Genomic DNA, 20,360 nt, shown 5'->3' on the forward strand with positions numbered 1-20,360 from the left:
TATATAGGATCACTTGTTAGTGTGGTTTCACATGGACAGGATCCTCTGTAAATTCTTTAAAAACATTTAATTTGATTTGTGGTGTTACCTGCTTTAAAATATAATCATCACACTTTTGAGTGTCAGAAGTGAATATTAATTTTTGATTTGAACTGTATTTTTTAAACCAACTAAGTATTCACTAAATCTGCTTAGGAGATGATGTGACAAACTGGTATTTATCCTCATTAATTCTTCTCATGGATGGTTATTTGCCTTTTAACTTGTGGCAAAATTATACACAAATGGTCACCAACTTACAGTGGTTCAACTTAAATTCTTCAACTTTCTGATGGGTTTATTGGAGTATTAAATGCATTTTCAATTTAACAATATTTTTAGCTTACCTTGTGCTTATTAAGTATCAAGATATAGTCCCACCTAAGTCAAGGAGCATGTGTATATGGGTTTTTCTTCTTGTTTAGAATTGACTTTTTCAAGTGACCTATTTCAGTAATCAGCCATGGACCTAATTTGCATAATGAAATCTTCTAATCTTCAAGTGATCCAAAGATGGAGATACTATGGCCATGTGGTCTGAAGAAACCTTTTCTTTATTATGTTTAGATCTTTAACTGCCTTAAAAACAGAGTAGATATTTTACATAACCTATAGTTATTTTTATTACGTTTTTAAAGTTTTTTTTAATGTTCAGTAAATAACTGTCTATTCTGAAATTGCCCATTTTCAAGGGAAGCTTTGTCTTAGACTTACTAAATTCTCTAGTTGATACTGGGAAAGCCTTCTTGTTAGCCTTTATCCGTAGAGTCTTCCTTGCAGCACTTTCTGTGCCTGCTTTAGTTTCTTTTCAGAGGCGACACCCGGAGCCGAAGGAGTTGCCAGGTTTGGTGTGTTGGCCCTTTGCAACAGCTGTCCTTACCAAGCCAGGTTCTATGGGCTGGTTCTTCGACCTTAGCATAAAACCTTGCAAAATACCCACAAAGAGGTTTCCATCACACTGCCAAAATCATGTGAGTCAGAGGTGGATGAAAAGTGAGTGCCATTGTGTTCATACTTTTCAAGTGAACAGTAGCTACAGCAGAGCCGTTAGACAAAGAAAACCATATTAATGAAGCACCTCCCAGTTTAGCTTCATGTGGCCTTTGCATTTATTTTGCTGCAAATCCAGAGAACTAAGACACATCTTGTGGCATAGTCTGTAAGTCATTACTAAGGACTGTTTGATTAAAAGTTGTTCTGTGAGATCCACCCTGTGGTGTTCACGGCATCCCTCTTGGAGGCCTCCGTCACTCTTCATGCCTTGGCAAAGTCTTCCTTGAGACACTGAATGAGTCTGGAGAAGCTGCCATCTCTTAGGGCCCTCGTTGGTTTAGTCTTCTGTAGCTTTTTTTTTTTTTTTTTTTTTTTTTTTTTTTAATAAAGAGCATGTAAAATTGGAAGGCTCTACAAACAGCTTTGCTATTTTTTTAGACATATACTCCACTTCTAAGAAAAATCACAAAATAAAGTAAAATGCTTGCACAAATGTAAAGAAACAGTATTCTTAAAGAATCAAAACAGAAGAACTTTAGAGTCTATTGCTTATGTTGTTGAGTGTATATTTGTTTTCTTATTTTTTCTGTCTTTGATTTACTTATTTCTGGGGAGTAGGTTTGGCAAGTAGCACTGAAATGTACTGAGTGCACTGTTCTTTCTCTAGCAAAATAGAGGAGCTTTCAAATGTCCTCTTACCTATAGATTGCTTTTAGAATATAGAATAATGTGTGGGCTGTATAAAGCGATTATGTACTTTATTTGATGAATTATTTATGTATGATAAATGTAGCAAAAGCCACATTTCCATCATTAAATGTAATCCCATTTGGTGATACAGCAACATCAGCCTGTCACTTGGGTCCTCTGACTGCGGGGTGAGGATTTATGTTTGATACCTTGTGCATAATGGCTGAGTTCAAGCATTTAAACACACTTTTATTTTTAACCTACAGCTGTCATCTTTGTAATAGGATATTCATCAGAATCTTGCCAGAGACTGTGCATTTGGGTGCTTGGGGGATATAGCACCACCACCCCTCCCCCAGTCCAAGAGAAGCAGATCAACGTCATAGGTTGAGAGTCCAGGGTCTGGAAGACCCAAGTTCCTGAGTGCCCTTCAACAAGTAACTTAACCTGTCTCTGCCTCAGTCTCTTCATCTGGGATAATGGCAGCATCTGCTTCACAGGGTTGACGGGAGTCCAGTGGGGTGGGAGATATAAAATGTGTACTTCCACCCTTGACACCAGATACGTACAACTAAGAGTTAACTCTGGAGCAGGGGAGGAAGTATGAGGCTCCAGGCTGGAGGCAGACTTGTGCTAGCTGCAAGCTGGAGAGGATGGGCCCACAAAAGCTTCACTGATTTGAAGTCCATCCATAAAATGGAACTCCAAAGAGTTTACGTGTTTCAGTCATGCTGCATAACTTAATTATAAGATCTTCTCTCGGTCTTCTTTGAGTGTTATAAAAGCTCTTTTGTCCTTGAGCTTCCTTTACCAAGAAGCATGCATTTATATATCTTTTTTGTTCCTGGAATTGCCCAAGCTTGTTAGCAGATCCTTTGTAAGACCCAAAAGAGACAGACAGGGGAGGAGTCTTCAGATACATATAATCATTTTTCCCAGTTTCCATGTCACCAGCCTTGCCAGGACTTTTTCTCAGTTCCCTGTTACAGAAAGAAAATGCTGTGTCTTTATTGATAATTTTAGCAGCATCCTAATGTGGTATAAATGGTCCTCCAGAGAAGAAAATGTGTCAGAGTTACGTTATCTCTGAGGCTAGCTGAGAAAGTGGATCAGTCCATTAGTCTGATAATTAGAAGCGTTGTTTCTGTTATTTCTTAACATCATGTGAACTCCCTTTCTGGCTGTATTCAAGGTTTTCCCAGTGTGTATCAGTGAGGCTCCTTATTGAATTTAATATGAATAAAGATAAATTCTTTACACTTGAGGAATAAAGTCTCAGCTTCTGCTTAACTTGAGATTGTACTGAGAAACTTCTGGCTCTCAGGTATAATGGAGTCATGACCATGGGAATGTTTGTCCTATGTGGCTCAGTGTGTAAGAGGAAAAGGCTATTGTGGACGGAGACTCTGTTCCCATTAGATGACATCACCTAAGCCATCGTGACAGCAGTAATTATTTAGGAATCGCTCAGAATAAAACTGCCTTCATTATTTCATAAAATATCCTAGTATCTTTAGCACCTGTATTCATGGCGTTTTAAAGGTTCACTGGGATTTATAAATAGTTGGACAATACTAGAGACCTAGTACTAGTATGAAAGAGGACAAATTTAGTAACATTTAAACATTCATCAAGAAGATAAAATTTTAAAGCAAAGTAAAACACATGAAAATAGCCAAGACGTATAGACAAACATAACAAATATTACTTTGAGAAAACTTATTTATATAGTTCTTAAGAGTCACACATTTGTTCCTGAAGTTTCAAAATCTCAGTCTGGGTATTTGATCACTTCGGGAAGTGTTGTGACCTTCACATACGCTTGTCTCACTTTGAAGTCTAGAAACACACGTCCTAGAGCAATTTTTATCACTGTGAGAAAACCAAAACTTGGAGAGTATGCGTAGCTTAGTACAATTTATTTGGCCATCAAGTATCAGACACAAACTCAATCCAGGGCCACGGGACCCTTAGACTGGCATTAGTTTACAACAGTGCCCCCTGGGTCCAGACATCTAAGTGCACATGTAGCAATAGTAAAGGTAATATGCATGCATGCATAGCACATATGTAGTGACAGCAAAGGTAGTATACATACACACATGTTGCATATATAGCAACAGCAGAGAAGCTCATTAACTGTAAAGGAGGGACTCGATGCTTGTATCACATTTCGGTACTGATGCTTTGTCGTGTATTGTGTAACATATAACTAACTTGCAATCATCTGACCCCAAAGTTGAACTAAGAAATTCCTACAGGGTAGTAGGAAAGGAAGGCCATTGGGAAAGGTGGTAATGATGGCAATTTGTTAGACCTTATGAATTTTCTTTATTTTTAAGACATACTCTTAATTCCAATTTTTTAGTAAGTCCATACTATTTTGTGTTTTTGTATTAGCAAGTATTCTGAGCCCCTGAATAGAAAATTGCCACATAATGTAGTTATTAAAAATAAAAATCTCTCAGACATACAAGTAGAGGTAGTATGAGACTTCAAATTTTCTCAGTCCAGTACAAATGCTACAGTTTTGTTCGCTGGCTGGCTGGCTGGCTGGATGGACTGATGGATTGGCAGACCCTCAAGCTGGAGTGTAATTGATCTCATTACAGGCTGGGTGACAGTTCTGCTTTGCAAGTGGCTTTTTGCATTGGTGAAGTAGCCCGTTTTGTTTTTCCTGATGTTAAACAGGAGATGAAGGTATTCTTTCATTGGAGCAAACATGTGGGAAATTGCTCTGGATTCTAAAGAGTATAGAACATGTCCCCTGAACAGAATAAGGTTCATGTGTAAGGCAGATTTAGATAGGAGCACCTTATTGGAGTGACTGCTGGTCTCTGAGTGGTCAAAGCAAACATGTCCATTCAAACCATGGTGCCATGAGAGTGGCACATTTTCTCATCGGCAGTGTTATATTCGAAACTGTCAGCAGACATTAATTCGGTTGCTAGTGAAGTCCACCCACCTAGAGATGAACTCTGCTTCCGTTGGATGTTTTCCACTTCAGTGCTACTCGTCTTGCAATTACTGGGTCATTAATATCATTGCATACAATTAGTGACAGTAGAATGAGCTAGAGGGTTGTGGGATGTGCACCCTCCCCTCCATGAACTTTTTACTCTGACTCTTTCCTAGCTAGACCTTTTCATATCTTGGCAAGGCCGTTTTAATGATTGAGACTGTTAAAATCTTGAGAGCGGGCACTGGATGATGTGCTGGAAATAATTCACTCAAACAAACACATGCTTCTTCGTGGTTCAGAATATTTTCATTAGATATTATCACTGTCCTTTCCCTGGGAGGTTTCATTTTTAAAAAGCTGATGCTTAAGTATAGCTAATATAGACAATAGGGAATTATGTTTTATCTTTGGAACTCTTACATTATTCTTTTCTTTAAAAATGTGAGCTTAGTCATTGCTATTGAAGTGGTCATCTGGCCACCTATTTTTAAAACACAATTCCTCTTTCTTAGTAGAATTTGGTCCATGTTGTATTAAGGCTGACTTTTTTTTTTTTTTTTTTTTTTTTTTTTTTTTTTAGACATGGGGTTTTATTGGGGGCTTATATACAGGAGAGAAAGAGTCCAGTGGCGGTGGGCTGGACAAATATCCGCATGGCCCTGAAACAGTGAGCTGGGCAGGAAGACTGTAACTGCTTGCAAACAGCATGTAGTTTATCTATAGCTTTTTTTTTTTTTTTTTTTTTTTTTTTTTGAGGCAGTATCGCTTCATTGCCCAGGCTGGAGTGTAGTGGTACGATCTTGGCTCACTGCAATCTCTGCCTCCCGGCTCCAAGCAATTCCCCTGCCTCAGCCTCCTGAGTGGCTGTGACTGCAGGCGTGTGCCATCACACACAGCTAATTTTTTGTATTTTAGTGAAGACAGGGTTTCACCATGTTGGTCAGGATGGTCTTGATCTCCTGAGCTCATGATCCACCCGCCTCAGACTCTGAAAGTGCTGGGATTACAGGCGTGAGCCACCACGCCTGGCCAGCTATAGCATTTTCACTTAACCCCATCATTCTAATGCCTTCCATGTGGCAACCTTCATTTACTCCAGACTTAGGACTTCAGTCCCTGTACAGTCCACGTTCCACAGGACAGGACGAGCGCTCAGATGTTCCTCATAGACAAAGAATGACTCTCCAGGTTGGCCGCTCTCAGATTCCCTAGCTCAGGACACATATTCAGATGTGTCTGAGGCTGGCTCTTTTATGTGAAGTTATTTATTCTTTTACCATTGACTCTCATGTTCCCACTATATTAAGTTTTTCTGAATTACTGTGGCAATAAGAAACAATCCCTTAAAGTATTCTAGATGAAAAGCCTTTTTTTCATTTTTTTTTTGAAATCATGTTGAAGTCTTTTCTTTTTAAACGGAGAGATTCCTCCTGCATAAATCGTCATAACTTTTAACAATAAGATCTTAGATTTAGAAAATGATGTTTCTCCTCAACAAAATTCATTAAAACTTAAGACTCCAAGGTGTTGCAAGTAATATTTTGAGGGGAAGTGAAACAACTCCATAAATAATCTTACGTGGTTAAACACATCTCTAGCCGGAAAAAAAAAAAAAAAAAAAAAGTGGTGGGGGTGATTGGAGGAAGTGAAATTTATCGCCAGTACTTTCTGATCTTTCTCAGAAAAGTGTCAGTGTGCATCACTGAGCCTGGAGGGGATATGTTTTCTTGATCTATACCCCCTCCATGTACACCTGCTTGCACACACACAGGTAGACACACCTACGTGTGCACCTGCCATTACTGCTTTCTGCTCTTTTGTCTTTTCACTCTGAGTGTCTACAATCAGTAACTTTTCAGATCTGTATTGTCAACAATACCTATGGACCTGAGTGTCTTCACTGATTATTACTTGACATTCATCTGGTTTTCAATAGTTAAAAGACCATATGCAAAAGCTGTGATAGAATTTCTCCTGTTCTAGATGTGATGTTTATTGCTTTACTTTGTGACTGTTCTCTTAGTAGATTGACCACCTCCCTCAGTGTCCAAGCCTCCCCTGGCATGGTGGCATCTGTAAACTCAGTTCTATATTCTGGTATCCTTTCTCTTCCCAAGTAGAAGTAATTAATAGATGTCAATCAAAGCCTTTTAAGCGCACATACAAACAAAAACAACTTACCAAAGTGTTTCAAAGTGTTCCATTTTTAACATTCCTCTTATTTCTGAGCTCTTGGTAAAATATCCTATTATTGTTCATGATGAATATTTGAAATTAGGAAATAAAGCTGTACCATTTTCTTTAAGAGCATCCATTTGTACTTGGTACATTTTCAGGCATATTTTAATGCTAGCACACAGGAGGGGAGGTCTAAACTGTGATTCTATTTTAGAATCTACTTTTCCCAAACTCTTCTGTTTAGTGCAGAAAACTAATTAATTGTGTTGCATAGAAAAGTCACTGAGGCTAAGCCAGTTATTACTTCTTAATGCATGATTTACTGCTTTAAATTTTCAAAACAACCATAGCAATGTGGTATTAATTCAAGTGATTTTTCCTATCATATTAAACAATGTTTTCACAGGTGAAAAACTCAACATATCCTACATCACTGATAGTTTATACAGTGTTTTAGCTGTGGCTTCCTGCATGCAAAATAAGAGTTAATGAAAGGTTAATGAGAACTGTCTCATCAAGTAGAGGGCTTACTTTGTTTTATTTAAATTAACTTTGCTAAGTGTATATTTCTACTTGAAAATAATTTCCTTTGTATTTTTCTTTCTTCAAGTGAGGCCATTTAAGGAAGTAGACCATAAAACTTTTGCTCTAAGATAAGGCAAATTTGGTATTATAAGATGAAGTGCTATGTGATCTGAAGTAATGCTGAAATTTTTAAATATATTAAGCTAAACAAGAATAATGAGGCCCTTAGAAAGTCATGATTATATTTCTCATTTCTCTCATTTTAAAGCCACAGCGAAAACCACATAGAAAGAAGTTAGAAAAAAATGAATGAAATTCTCTTTTGCCTGTTGGCAAATTAAATAGATGTTTCTGTTTCAGAAGATTTTATTAATTAACTTTAAAGAAACAGTCACTTATTTTTGGCATTCAGTGAACATTATCATTTCTATGTTTAGAACTTTTCATCTAAGTTAGCATCTTAAAAGATAACTATGAAATGCAAGGCATTCAACTACGTTAATTTGAGTTTCAGAAGTTGAATTCTTGTTTCTAGAGTACATACTTTGAATTGATGTCATGGTGTTAAATAGATAAATCTTAGTTTCCTGGGTTGTATATTCACATTAACTATCTTTGTTATCAGCCTTCTTATTTTTCAACTTACCTTATTCATTTTATTTTGACACTCAAAGATTTGGATAGCCCTTGGTAGAATAAAGCAGTAATACAGTTTGGTATGTCGTCGTGTTTATGTTTACTTTAAAGTCACGCTTTGCTTTCCATGTTGTTACTGGATTCTGCTTTCTTTAGTTCCTCTGTTTGGCAAGATAACAGTCTTCCGATCTTGAGAAGTCTGAGTCGAGCTGAAGGAAACTGATGTGTAGGAAGACTAGCCTAAGAAATCCAAATTAGCAAGGCTAGCATGTGAGAACATGCTAGAAAAGAATCGTTCCCACAGATACTGAAAGAGAATGTTCATAAAATGCTGTTTGTTTTGTGGTCACATGAGAGCGAGTTGTGTCCAGTGCAGCTGTATATAAGGGCAGTGTTCTTAGTCTTATGACTCTGGTTTTCATGTCCCTGGATGCTGAAGATGTCCCTCTGGTGGACTTCTTTGCTTTGAAGCGTCCATCAGCCCTCTGCTCCATCCTGGCCCCATACAAATATGCTACATTTTTAGATAATTTGAAATACCCTCCATAGTATTTTTATTTCTTGGTGCGTCATTCTTTCCATAAGAACTTAAAATTACTTACCATTATTTTGTAGGATTCTTTGTGCCTTCCCGTTTCAAATCTCTATGCCAATGAGACCCGTATATTGGCACAAATCCAGAAGTTTGGTTCTCCATCTGATGAGCACACTCTTACCAATGTGGTGGGCTAAACACAGCGAAGGTGCAGCGCTGCAGCTTAGCCTCCTGGGGAGCAGAGCGGTGATCATCAGATAAGGGCATGTGAAAATGGAATACTACTTCCTCTCCGTGGGGATGGGCTAAAAAGCACAGCCAGAAATATTCTTGCCCTTTGAGTCTGCTTTACAGTTACTCACTGGTTCTCAGGGTTTTTTTTTTTTTCCTACTCAGATAACCAGTATATTCTTCCCAGTGACTGAGAACTACAGATAAGTATAGGTGCAAATAGATGGCAAACCACAGATGTCGGCTCTGTGGTTTCAGATGCGCTACAGAACTCTTAAGAGGATGTGAAAGGAACTTTTTTGCTGAGCAGTAATTTTTACCCACTGGAAATTAGGCCCTGGGGGAAAGAATACAGTGACTTCTATATGCTTACTACATGCAATTAGACCCCTGAAGCAAAAGCTTTTAAGGCAGGCTGTAAAATGCCCATGTATCTTTATTAAGCCTATTTTCCAACTGGATAGATAAACTTTTCTAGTAATTTTTAAATTTATAAAGTCTATTTTTTTCCTGAGCCAAGGGAAAAAAAATATCTGGGCACTAAAAGCTTAGATATAACAATGTTATTTTTTCTGTCTCCGAATGATTAAATGTGATTTCATCTATTTAGCAATACTATGATTGTGGCTGCATTAGATAATGCTGATAGAGAGATACAAAGAAAAACTAAGTATAATGAACTAACAATTCATTGTCACTCTCTCTCTAAGTTTAAAATTCCCAGTACATTCAAATGAACAATGAAAATAATTGCAAAATTGTCTCCTGAAATGGAAATAGATTTATTTCCAAGCATTAGCAATTTCTTGTTATTTTTCAAAATGAACCACTAAGCCTTTCGAAGCTTCTTGGTAACTGACTATTGCAGGAGAAATCAGAATATTAAGCTTACGGTTTTCTTTCAGAGTTCACTGCCGGGAAAGAGGTACAATTGGGATAGGAGACTTTTTTTTTTTTTTTAAACTTGTGTCATTGTTCAAGGAGAGGGGCTGCAATCTCAGCATAAGAATTACACTCCATAATGAGAAAGTAGCAGGGGAGACGAAAGGTGATTTTCACTATTGGAAGTTATACTTATGTCAAGTATAAAATAGACTGAAGTCATTTTGAATTAGGTTATACTTGTAAAGTTTACCTTCTGGAGTTTGTTAGTACCAGCGTACTAACTGGTTAAAACAGAGTTTTAATGTTTTATGACAACTGAGTTGTCATAGTTTTTATGACAACTCAGATCATTTCTAACTCGTGGCAAAAATCTTTTCTGCTGGAATGTGTAACAGTATTTTAAATGCTCCTATATAAGCAACCAAGCATTTTGGATGTTATTTTCTAATATGAGTAATGAATTTTTCAGTAACTTCAGTAACCTTTGCAAGTCACAAGTTGACCTAAAAGGAAAACAGTCAAACTCCCAAATATAGCAGAAAAACTGTCCTCACTCACTGTTCAGCCCACTTTTGCTCACCACCCTGCAAGCACACTCCTCCAACAAGCAGTAGCCTGTGGTTTCTGAAGAACCTGCAAAGGCAGCTTCTGTCGATTTTTCCTTATTCAACTCTTAAGACTTGCAAGTTTCCCTCCTCTCCGCAACCCTTTTTATTAAACCAAGAGAAAAAGTTTCTTAACAGTGCAAAGCAGTTCCATTCTTATGCAACGCAGCCTTCCTCCGACTGTCTTGTAGTCTGTGGATGTTAAATTATAGATTGCAATTGAATTTTAGTACTCTAGAGATTGTACATTTGTGGTTGTCAAGACATCGTTTTGGGTAAACTTAGGGAGCTCCACACAAAAGCATTGATATTCAGAAAAGGCATTGACCTACAAATTAAAAGAAAAAAAGTAAAACAATGTGTACCTCTTGTGCTTCCAATTTGACAAAGTAGAAGTCATCAGTAGCTTCTCTCTCTGCAGACGCAGTTCTGAATTCTGTTTACAAGTAACTGCCCTATTGTGCCTGTATTTCCCTTTCTGGTATTCATTTTAATTGTTTTTCTTTTGGCTCTGAATCTTTGACTTTATTTTCCCCTCAAGATTAAAATAAATAAAGGCATAGTCCTCCCCTTTCTTTTCTGTGCACTGCCCTTCAGATCTCATTTTGTCATTTTTCAGCTTAGTGTTGAAACCTTTAGCAACAAAAAGTAAGTCATTTTAACTTTGAGTTTGAGGGCACTTTCGCATGTAGGTTCATTTACGTGCATGTGAGTTTAAAAACATTGGGATTCCACTTGAGTACCAAACATCTTAAACTATCAGCCAAATAGAGACATTAACTTTTCACTTTTTCTATATGCAGACATATCCTAATTTTTTAGAAAAATCAAATAGGAAAATTCTCAACAATTAGTTGAAGATTTTAGCACTGCTCTGAAAAGGTCCAGAAATAGGGTCTGCTCATAGAATCCATGCTGTTTGAAGCTTTGGGAGGAAAGGATACTTTGAAATTTAGGCACATATTTGGAGGAGAGAAAAGGAAAAGAGCAGAATGAATCACTGGAAAAAAAAAAAGATTTTTTTTAGATTCACAAACGTGTACGGAGTTTTTAGGTATCTTTCTTTTTTTAACTTGTCTGCCAAACATTTTCTTACTAGTCTTCAATGTCTGTATCTACAGATACTGTCTGCTTCTCACTACCCTTCCAAAACTATTATTATTATGGCAACTATTGCTCAGGTTCCCAGGAAAACTGTAATATCCACAGTAATGGAAGGATGAGATGTGACTGTGAGACTGCAGAGTTAAAGCAAGCACTCAGAAGCACAGTGATATTTACGCACAGAGGAGGCAGCCTTTGTTTGGAGGAAAACAGTGAAAGTAAAAGTTAATTCAAGACCACAAAGACAAGGAAATAAGTGCCTTATTTTTGTAGTTAATATAATTTCCATGGAATGCATATTTCTACTGTAAATGCACATAGAACTTGTTTGCTGACCCACTATTTGGAAAACAAACAATCCCATTAAAAGAATGTCATTGGAATTTATTTTTACCAGAAAATTAATCCTTTTTTCAGTCGCTTGCAAAGTACAATGCTACAAGACAGAACTTTGATAATCAAGTAGAAAATGGATTTAAGTTGCAGAAATGTATATGAAACACTTTTGTTCCTTGCCCCTTGAACTTGAGGGGAATGAAAATGTCTAGCACTCTCCACCTTCCTTTGTCTCCTGGAACTCGAACTGTAATTCAAAGCCTGTTTCTCATTAAAGTACCTGGCAGCCTATCACTTTACAGCTTTAGTTAGAAAGCTATTCAGAGACCTCGCTGGTCTAAAGAGACAGAACAAGGATGTGCTTAAATAGAGTAGAGCATAGGCCGTTGACAAAAAATACAGAAAAGGGTAACATAATTCTGTCCTTCCTTCCACTCCTCACTGCTGAGGTAGAAAGGGAAGTCTGTTGCCGAACACCAGCAAGTGGCTGGTAAAAGTCCCTACTTTCTCTCCAGGGCTGCCACAGGACCCAGAATGAGTGGTGGGCATGTGTTAACCCTCCATTCAGCCAGAGTTTCCCCGCAACAGGTAGCTTGGTTGAAGAGGTTGACTAAGGTTGACATTGGCAGTAATAATGCGTGTGTTGGAGGAAAAAGGGGAGGGTTTGAAGACCTGAATTCTAGTCTACTTCTTAAAGAAGACAAGGGTTGTGGGAGGCTCCTGTTCTAGTGTTTACAGAACTTGGATGCTTGACAAACAGAGCGTCAAGCTAATTGTTCTTGAAGCAGGAAATCTGCAGTGGAGGAAGCAGGTGTCGTGGGATGATTACCACGTTTGGAAATGGCTGCGTTCACTTTTGCTCTTTGAGTTTGGCCCCCAAAGAGTCAGTAGACTTTTTAAAAGATGCCATCCCTTTTATTTATAGACTAATATTAAATCAGTCATTTGCGAAGGAAGGAGAAAGTGCCTAAATAAATTTGGAACCTAATGTATGCTACAGATAGCGTACATGCGGCAGTGTTTCCGATATCCATTTTTCTTTATTTCTTTTTCTTTTTCTTTTTGGCTTTCAGCATCCCCATACTTTCAGAAAACTTGTGACTAAGACTGAATTCTTATTTTTCAAATTGTTTTCAGACATTTCATGTTCATGTAAACTTGGCTTATTGATTTCCTGATTTTTCTTTATTTTTTTGTTTTGTCCATTTTATTTTTAATCAGCTACATCAAATGGGTCTTTGGAGGGCCTGGATAACCAGGAGGGAGGGGTGTGCCAGACAAGAGCCATGAAGATCCTCATGAAAGTTGGACAAGGTAAAGACCATCTGCTGCTTCATGACGCCACTGTGACCTGGTGTAGCCCCCAGCTAGTGTGACGCTAATGTTGCCGACACTCACCTTCATTCGCTCTTCTCTTTAGTTTTCCAAGCAAACCCTTCTGCACTTTGAGCCACTGACAGATTTCCTCAAGTCAATGTACTAAGCTTTTATTGGAGATCTCTCTAAGAGTTAAGGTCAGCAAGGTAGAATGTCTATTGCCATGTGTAGATAGATAGATATTTCTTTTTAAAAAACAAAACACCTCTTTGGTTCAGAATCAAAATACCCAGAATGAAAACTAAAAGCTTGTGCAGTTTTGCTCATTTCTGAATCTTGGCTACAGAAGATTTTTGTTCATTGTGCTTTTTCCAATATAGATAACCTATTGTGCAGAAAGAAATAATTATTCTTCTCATTAAAAATTGGTATAGTAGTCAATCAAATTGCTCAGTTAAATTGAAATGTCATCTGCAATGCTTTGCCTGCCAAATGCAAGAATCCCTATAGTTTCCACAGATGGCCTCACGATCTAAACCTCTGAAATAACTAGTATAACCATTTTGTTTTAAAAGAAAAATTATATTCTTGTATTTCACAGTACTTTGCATAAAGACTCTTATGTTCATTGCTATTCATGCCTGTTGAAATAAATACGCAGCTCCTAAAGCTAGATCTCGTCAGATGTCTGTGCCGTAATTAATCATTTGTTTTTCATATAGATGCAAGTTCTGCTGGATCAACCAGGAATAATGATCCAACAAGACGTCCAGAACTAGAAGCTGGTACAAACGGAAGAAGTTCCACAACAAGTCCCTTTGTAAAACCAAATTCAGGTATAGCAGCGTGATCTGTGTGTATGGAGGTCTGTGGGTACCACATTCTTAGTAGTATTTCAAGAGGTAGGGTAGAGTCTGAGGACTTCTTACCAGTTAGGATTAGCTGGTCGTTACAGTGATCAGGAATCTTTGCTCTCAGTGACTCAATATTAATTACACTCAATAAGAACAAAATAATTCATTCCAATGAAAGTCATGCATTCAAAAGAGGAGAATTCATGAGCTGTAAATGCCAGTTATTAGAATTACTCTGTCAGGCCAAAGGTTTCATTGGCTGACATTTTATCAAGCTGGTTGTCAACACCAGCTTAAAGCTGCTTTTAATGTATATGTAATTAATGTGCTAATCCCTCATCTAATTATATCTAATCCACTGAGGGCCTAATTGATCCTCTTCTAAATTTTAGATGGTAACATTTTAAAATACCGCATAATAGTGTTTTTTTCAGGTGGCTATCGTTATTTTGTTTTAAATTTTCCATGTAAAAGAAAACAGTAAACAGGTTCCTGACAAAAGTGTAGACCACCAGATAAAATTGCCCATCACCGACCTTCGTTTTCTTAACAGTCTTGAAATAAATAGCTCTGTATTTGTTACCATGCTAATGAATGTTTTATAGAGGAGCTGTTGAGCAGACATCAGCAGTTTTGTATTAGGGATCTGTGTGCTTGGTTGGTAGTTGTGCGAGTTTATCATCTGCAGCAATATTCCGTCTCTTTCCAAGAGTCAAGGAGGGAAGTTGTTATTTCTAACTTTCAATGACAAGATGTGTCAAATTCTTGTGACAAACTGATAAATGGATAATATAATGATGCCAGGCAATTTTTTAGTGCTTAACATTTGGGCTGGCAGTCTGTTCAGTGTGAGAGTTTCTGCTGCCTTCCAAATATATTTTAAGTGTAAATCAAATAATACAAACGAATTACAAGCTGAACATTTTCCCAGGCCCCCTCACTCCTTCCGCGTTCCGAGCTGTTCTGCCAGGAGGCAGGGCTCTTCTTTAGAAGGCAGGCCCTTTGAAGGTTCGCATGAAACACCCTTTCTCAGAGGAGGCAGAAGAGTCATGCCACGTGAATGCTCTCCACTGACCTGGGGAATTGGCCACTTCCTTTTTTCTTCCCTGCCGCTGCCCCAGGCTGGCTAACACGGGTTAGAAGATGAAGCAAGATCAAGGGCTGGCTGCCACCTGCAGTCTGTGTTCTTGCTGGATAATGGTACATACACACAAAGGAAACCCTGTGTCTGGGAGGGCATGAAAGTGCCCCCCAGAGATACCTCTTGTTTCTACGTGTGTTGAGCTCTTCGACGAGGTATTGGCTAGGCAAATAAGCCTGGTTAATTTTTCACAGTTTTAAGGGTCATAAAAGCAGTCCGTCGGCACCGGGACAGCAGTGACCGTCGCTGACGTTTTCTCTCTCCACGTCTGCAGGTTCTAGCACAGACGGCAACAGTGCCGGACATTCGGGGAACAACATCCTCGGTTCCGAAGTGGCCTTATTCGCAGGGATTGCTTCAGGATGCATCATTTTCATCGTCATCATCATCACGCTGGTGGTCCTCTTGCTGAAGTACCGAAGGAGACACAGGAAGCACTCGCCGCAGCACACGACCACGCTGTCGCTCAGCACGCTGGCCACACCCAAGCGCAGCGGCAACAACAACGGCTCGGAGCCCAGTGACATTATCATCCCGCTAAGGACTGCGGACAGCGTCTTCTGCCCGCACTACGAGAAGGTCAGCGGGGACTACGGGCACCCGGTGTACATCGTCCAGGAGATGCCCCCCCAGAGCCCAGCGAACATTTACTACAAGGTCTGAGAGGGACCCTGGCGGTACCTGCGCTTTCCCAGAGGACACCTACTGTCCCGATGCCTCCCTTGAGGGTTTCAGAGCCCGCGTGCTGGAGAACTGACTGAAGCGCAGCACGTGGGGGAGAGGGACACTCCTTCTCGGAAGAGCCCGTCGCGCTGGACAGCTTACCTAGTCTTGTAGCATTCGGCCTTGGTGAACACACATGCTCCCTGGAAGCTGGAAGACTGTGCAGAAGATGCCCATTCGGACTGCTGTGCCGCGGCCCACGTCTCCTCCTTGAAGCCATGTGCTGCAGTCACTCAGGCCTCTGCGGAAGCCAAGGGAAGACGGTGGTTTGTGGGCGAGAGGGCTGTGAGCATCCTGGCAGGTGCCCCAGGACGCCATGTCTGGAAGGGCCGGCTTCTGCCTGGGGGCGTCTCCCCCGCAGTACGTACCGGACTTGTCACACGGACCTCAGGCTAGTTAAGGTTTGCAAAGATCTCTAGCGTTTAGTCCTCACTGTGTCACTCGTTCTGTTGCCCAGGGCTCTGCAGCACCTCACCTGAGACCTCCACTTCACATCTGCATCACTGATGGAACACTCGTGTCTGGAGTCCCCTACTCCAGCCATTTGCAGCAGCAGCTTCAGTCCAGGGGTAATCCGCTCGTAGAAATTGTGTTTGCTAACACGGTGCCCTTTAGCCAGAGCTAGGCTGTCTGCGAGGAAGGCTGGGAGTTTGTAGAAGCGGGTGGGGCTGGGGGAAGGGCTGGCTGCAATTGCAGCTCACTGCTGCTGCCTCTGAAACAGAAAGTTGGAAAGGAAAAAAGAAAAAAACCAAGTAGGTAGCACAGCACTTTGGTTTTGCTAAGATTTAAGAGGCAAGTAGGAGACACAACAGCACACACAGTGGATTTCAGTGCCTGGGAGGCAGTCACTGTCATCAAATAGCAACGTGCAGGAAAAAGAGCCCCTCTTCATTCTGGGGAACAAAGACGGGGATTGTTGGGAAGGGAGCAGGCTTGGAGGGAGGGAGAAAGTAGGCCGCTGATGATATATTCGGGCAGGACTGTTGTGGTACTGGCAATAAGATATACAGCTCCGAGCTGTAGGAGAGTCGGTCTGCTTTGGATGGTTTTTTAAGCAGACTCAGCTGCTATACTTATCACATTTTATTAAACACAGGGAAAGCATTTAGGAGAATAGCAGAGAGCCAAATCTGACCTAAAAGTTGAAAAGCCAAAGGTCAAACAGGCTGTAATTCCATCACCATTGTCGTTATTAAAGAATTCTCATCTATAAAAGGTAGGTCAGATCCCCTCCCCCTAGGCCCCGCTCCCCTCCTGATTGAGCCTTACAACAGACACTTTGGTTTCTGGCGGTGCTGTCTGGCGCAAGGGCTGCAGGGTCGGTACTGATGGAGGCTGCAGCGCCTGGTGCTCTGTGTCACAGTGAAGCACACACGGCAGACCTCTTAGGGTCCTTAAGATGGAAATAACTGACGATGTCTAGGGGGAGGAGGAAGATAGGACGTATTTATAATAGGTATATAGAACACAAGGGATATAAAATGAAAGATTTTTTACTAATATATATTTTAAGGTTGCACACAGTACACACCAGAAGATGTGAAATTCATTTTTGGCAATTAAGTGGTCCCAGTGCTCAGTGCTTAAGAAAACAAATTGGACAGCTACTTCTGGGAAAAACAAGATCATTCCAAAAAGAACAATAATGAGAGCAAATACAAAAATAACCAGGTCCTCCGAAGGCACCTCACGGAACCGTAGACTAGGAAGTACAAGTCCCAAATTCCAGGAAATCGATGTGACTGCATCATATATTTAACAGTGACAAGATGTTCCGGCATCTATTTTCTGCATTGGGTTTTCCCTTGCCTTATGGGCTGAAGTGTTCTCTAGAATCCAGCAGGTCACGTTGGGGGCTTCAGGTGACAATTTAGCTCTGGCTCCCTCCTCCTGTCCTCCCCCACGCCCCCTCCCTTCTGGGAAACAAGAAGAGTCAACAGGAAACCTACTTTTTATGTGCTATGCAAAATAGACATCTTTAACATAGTCCTGTTACTATGGTAACACTTTGCTTTCTGAATTGGAAGGGAAAAAAATGTAGCGACAGCATTTTAAGGTTCTCAGACCTCCAGTGAGTACCTGCAAAAATGAGTTGTCACAGAAATTATGATTCCCTATTTCCTGAACCTGGAAATGACGTTGGTCCAAAGTGCGTGTGTGTATGTGTGAGTGGGTGTGTGGTATACATGTGTACATATATGTATAATATATATCTACCATATATATTATATATATCTATATCATATTTCTGTGGAGGGTTGCCATGGTAACCAGCCACAGTACATATGTAATTCTTTCCATCACCCCAACCTCTCCTTTCTGTGCTTTCATACAAGAGTTTCTTGTAAGCCATCAGAAGTTACTTTTAGGATGGGGGAGAGGGGCAAGAAGGGGAAAAATGGGAAATTGTCTGATTTTAATGAAATCAAATGTATGTATCATCAGTTGGCTACGTTTTGGTTCTATGCTAAACTGTGAAAAATCAGATGAGTTGATAAAAGAGTTCCCTGCAACCAATTGAAAAGTGTTCTGTGCGTCTGTTTCGTGTCTGGTGCAGAATATGACAATCTACCAACTGTCCCTTTATTTGAAGTTGGTTTAGCTTTGGAAAGTTACTGTAAATGCCTTGCTTGTATGATCATCCCTGGTCACCCGACTTTGGAGTTTGCACCATCATGTTTAAGTGAAGATGCTGTAAATAGGTTCAGATTTTACTGTCTATGGATTTGGGGTGTTACAGTAGCCTTATTCACCTTTTTAATAAAAAATACACATGAAATCAAGACAGAAATGGCTTTTCTTACCCAGATTGTGTACATAGAGCAATGTTGGTTTTTTATGAAGTCTAAGCGAGATGTTTTGTATAAAATCTGAATTTTGCAATGTATTTAGCTACAGCTTGTTTAACGGCAGTGTCATTCCCCTTTGCACTGGAATGAGGAAAAAACGGTATAAAAGGTCGCCAAATCGCTGCATATTTGTGCCGTAATTATGTACCATGAATATTTATTTAAAATTTCGTTGTCCAATTTGTAAGTAACACAGTATTATGCTTGAGTTATAAATATTTTTTTCTTTGTTTTATTTTAATAGCCGTCATAGATTTTTAAATCTGCTTTATTTCCACATTGCAGTTAGCCCCAGAAAATGAAATCCGTGAAATCACATTCCACATCTGTTTCAAACTGAATTTGTTCTTAAAAAAATAAAATATTTTTTTCCTATGGAAAAAGTGCCTTTAAAGTACTTTTCTTCTTTTCTTTTCAGTTTTTTCTTTTTGTTTGTTATTTTAATTTGCCTTCTTTTACTCTATGTCCCCCAAAATTACGGTAATCCAGAGACTTCTGTCCATGGACACGTATGCCCACTTTTCAAATCGGGATGTGCACATAACAGAAATACTAATTTTGCTAAGAGCTGTGAGCTCATTAGTTTCCCCATAAAGCCACTGAACTCACATTTCAAAAATAATATATAATTGTATAAAATCCTAATCATTCCTCAACAGAAAATCTCCCTAGTTGCACCTGAATTGCACAGTCGGAATAGTTTACAAAGTTAGTTGTCTCAGGAAAAAGAGGGAAATGTACTTTTAGCTTACGCTTAATTCCAAATTGATCTAGTTTCCATAGAAGCAAAGCAGCTGTCTGTTGCTTCATTTTTCTTAACAGAATAATCCTAGGGAGAGGGAAAAAGTCAAATGTTGCTGTAAAAACTTAACATTGATGAAAGCACATTTTGTTTAAGGCAAGCCAGAGGCCAGCTGTGAGTTCAAAACACACTTTCAGTGGTCACCTTCCTGGGGAGTGTGACTATGTACCCTGAGGGGTGCAATTATTTTTCAGACCTCCTAATCTTTGGTACTAAGACTGATCATTATACTTGCTGGGTAGCTTTTTAAGCAGCCAAGAGTCCCACCTGTAGCAGAGAGCTTCATCCGCCTTGAGATCTGAGTGCTAAGATCTTTATTTACATTATCAGGTTAATCCTTGCCATAGGAGTGAAACCTATGGATAAGAAAGGATAAGAAAAGGCTCTGAAGTCAGGAAGCAATTGAGAAGAGTCCCCAGGTCTGAGTGACTTGCCCAAGACCACACCCCAGTCAGTGGAAGAAACAGTATGCTTCAGAACACCTCCCCAGGTAATGATGAAGGCTGATTGGGCTGCCAAGGATGTATGCAGCTTAGCACGGTACGTGTACTAAAGGAATGTTTGTTAAATAAATGCCTCCCTTCATCAACAACAACAAAACTCCCCAGAGGCACAGGGTTTTTGTTGATGCTAGAATGGTAAGTTTCATCTATTCCAGGATTTTATCCTGCTGCACCCATCTGCCTTCAGTTGCAGATCCAAGTTTACGGATGTGATTCATGGCCAGGCAACTAAGCTGAACCCCCAACCCTAGGTACCAAAGTTGTTTCTGATTCGTTTGGGCAAAAGGAAAGAACCATAGTGAAATAATGATTTTTCAACCTTTATTTTGTGGTCTCTATTACAATATAAAATTAACAAATACACAATGTTCATGATTTGGACCTTGTTTTTGGACCACGTTTTCCAAAGTGAGTAAGCCAAGCCCAGCCAAGAAACAAGATTTGTCTGCTCA

General features: G+C 39.6%; 1 protein-coding gene across 1 annotated transcript in view; it reads left to right on the top strand.

Moving 5' to 3' along the window:
• The window catches only part of EFNB2 (ephrin B2), a 43,899-nt gene extending 26,176 nt beyond the window's left edge, over positions 1 to 17,723 (top strand). Inside the window, exons 3-5 of the mRNA XM_003928238.4 lie at positions 12,941 to 13,033; positions 13,759 to 13,872; positions 15,306 to 17,723. Of these exons, the coding sequence (XP_003928287.1) occupies positions 12,941 to 13,033; positions 13,759 to 13,872; positions 15,306 to 15,694 (596 nt within the window). The 3' untranslated portion in view covers positions 15,695 to 17,723. The remainder of the gene's footprint in view (positions 1 to 12,940; positions 13,034 to 13,758; positions 13,873 to 15,305) is intronic.
• The last annotated feature ends 2,637 nt before the right edge of the window (positions 17,724 to 20,360 follow it).

The sequence above is a fragment of the Saimiri boliviensis genome, chromosome 16 (assembly GCF_048565385.1).
Source record: "Saimiri boliviensis isolate mSaiBol1 chromosome 16, mSaiBol1.pri, whole genome shotgun sequence".
Taxonomy (NCBI): Eukaryota; Metazoa; Chordata; class Mammalia; order Primates; family Cebidae; genus Saimiri; species Saimiri boliviensis.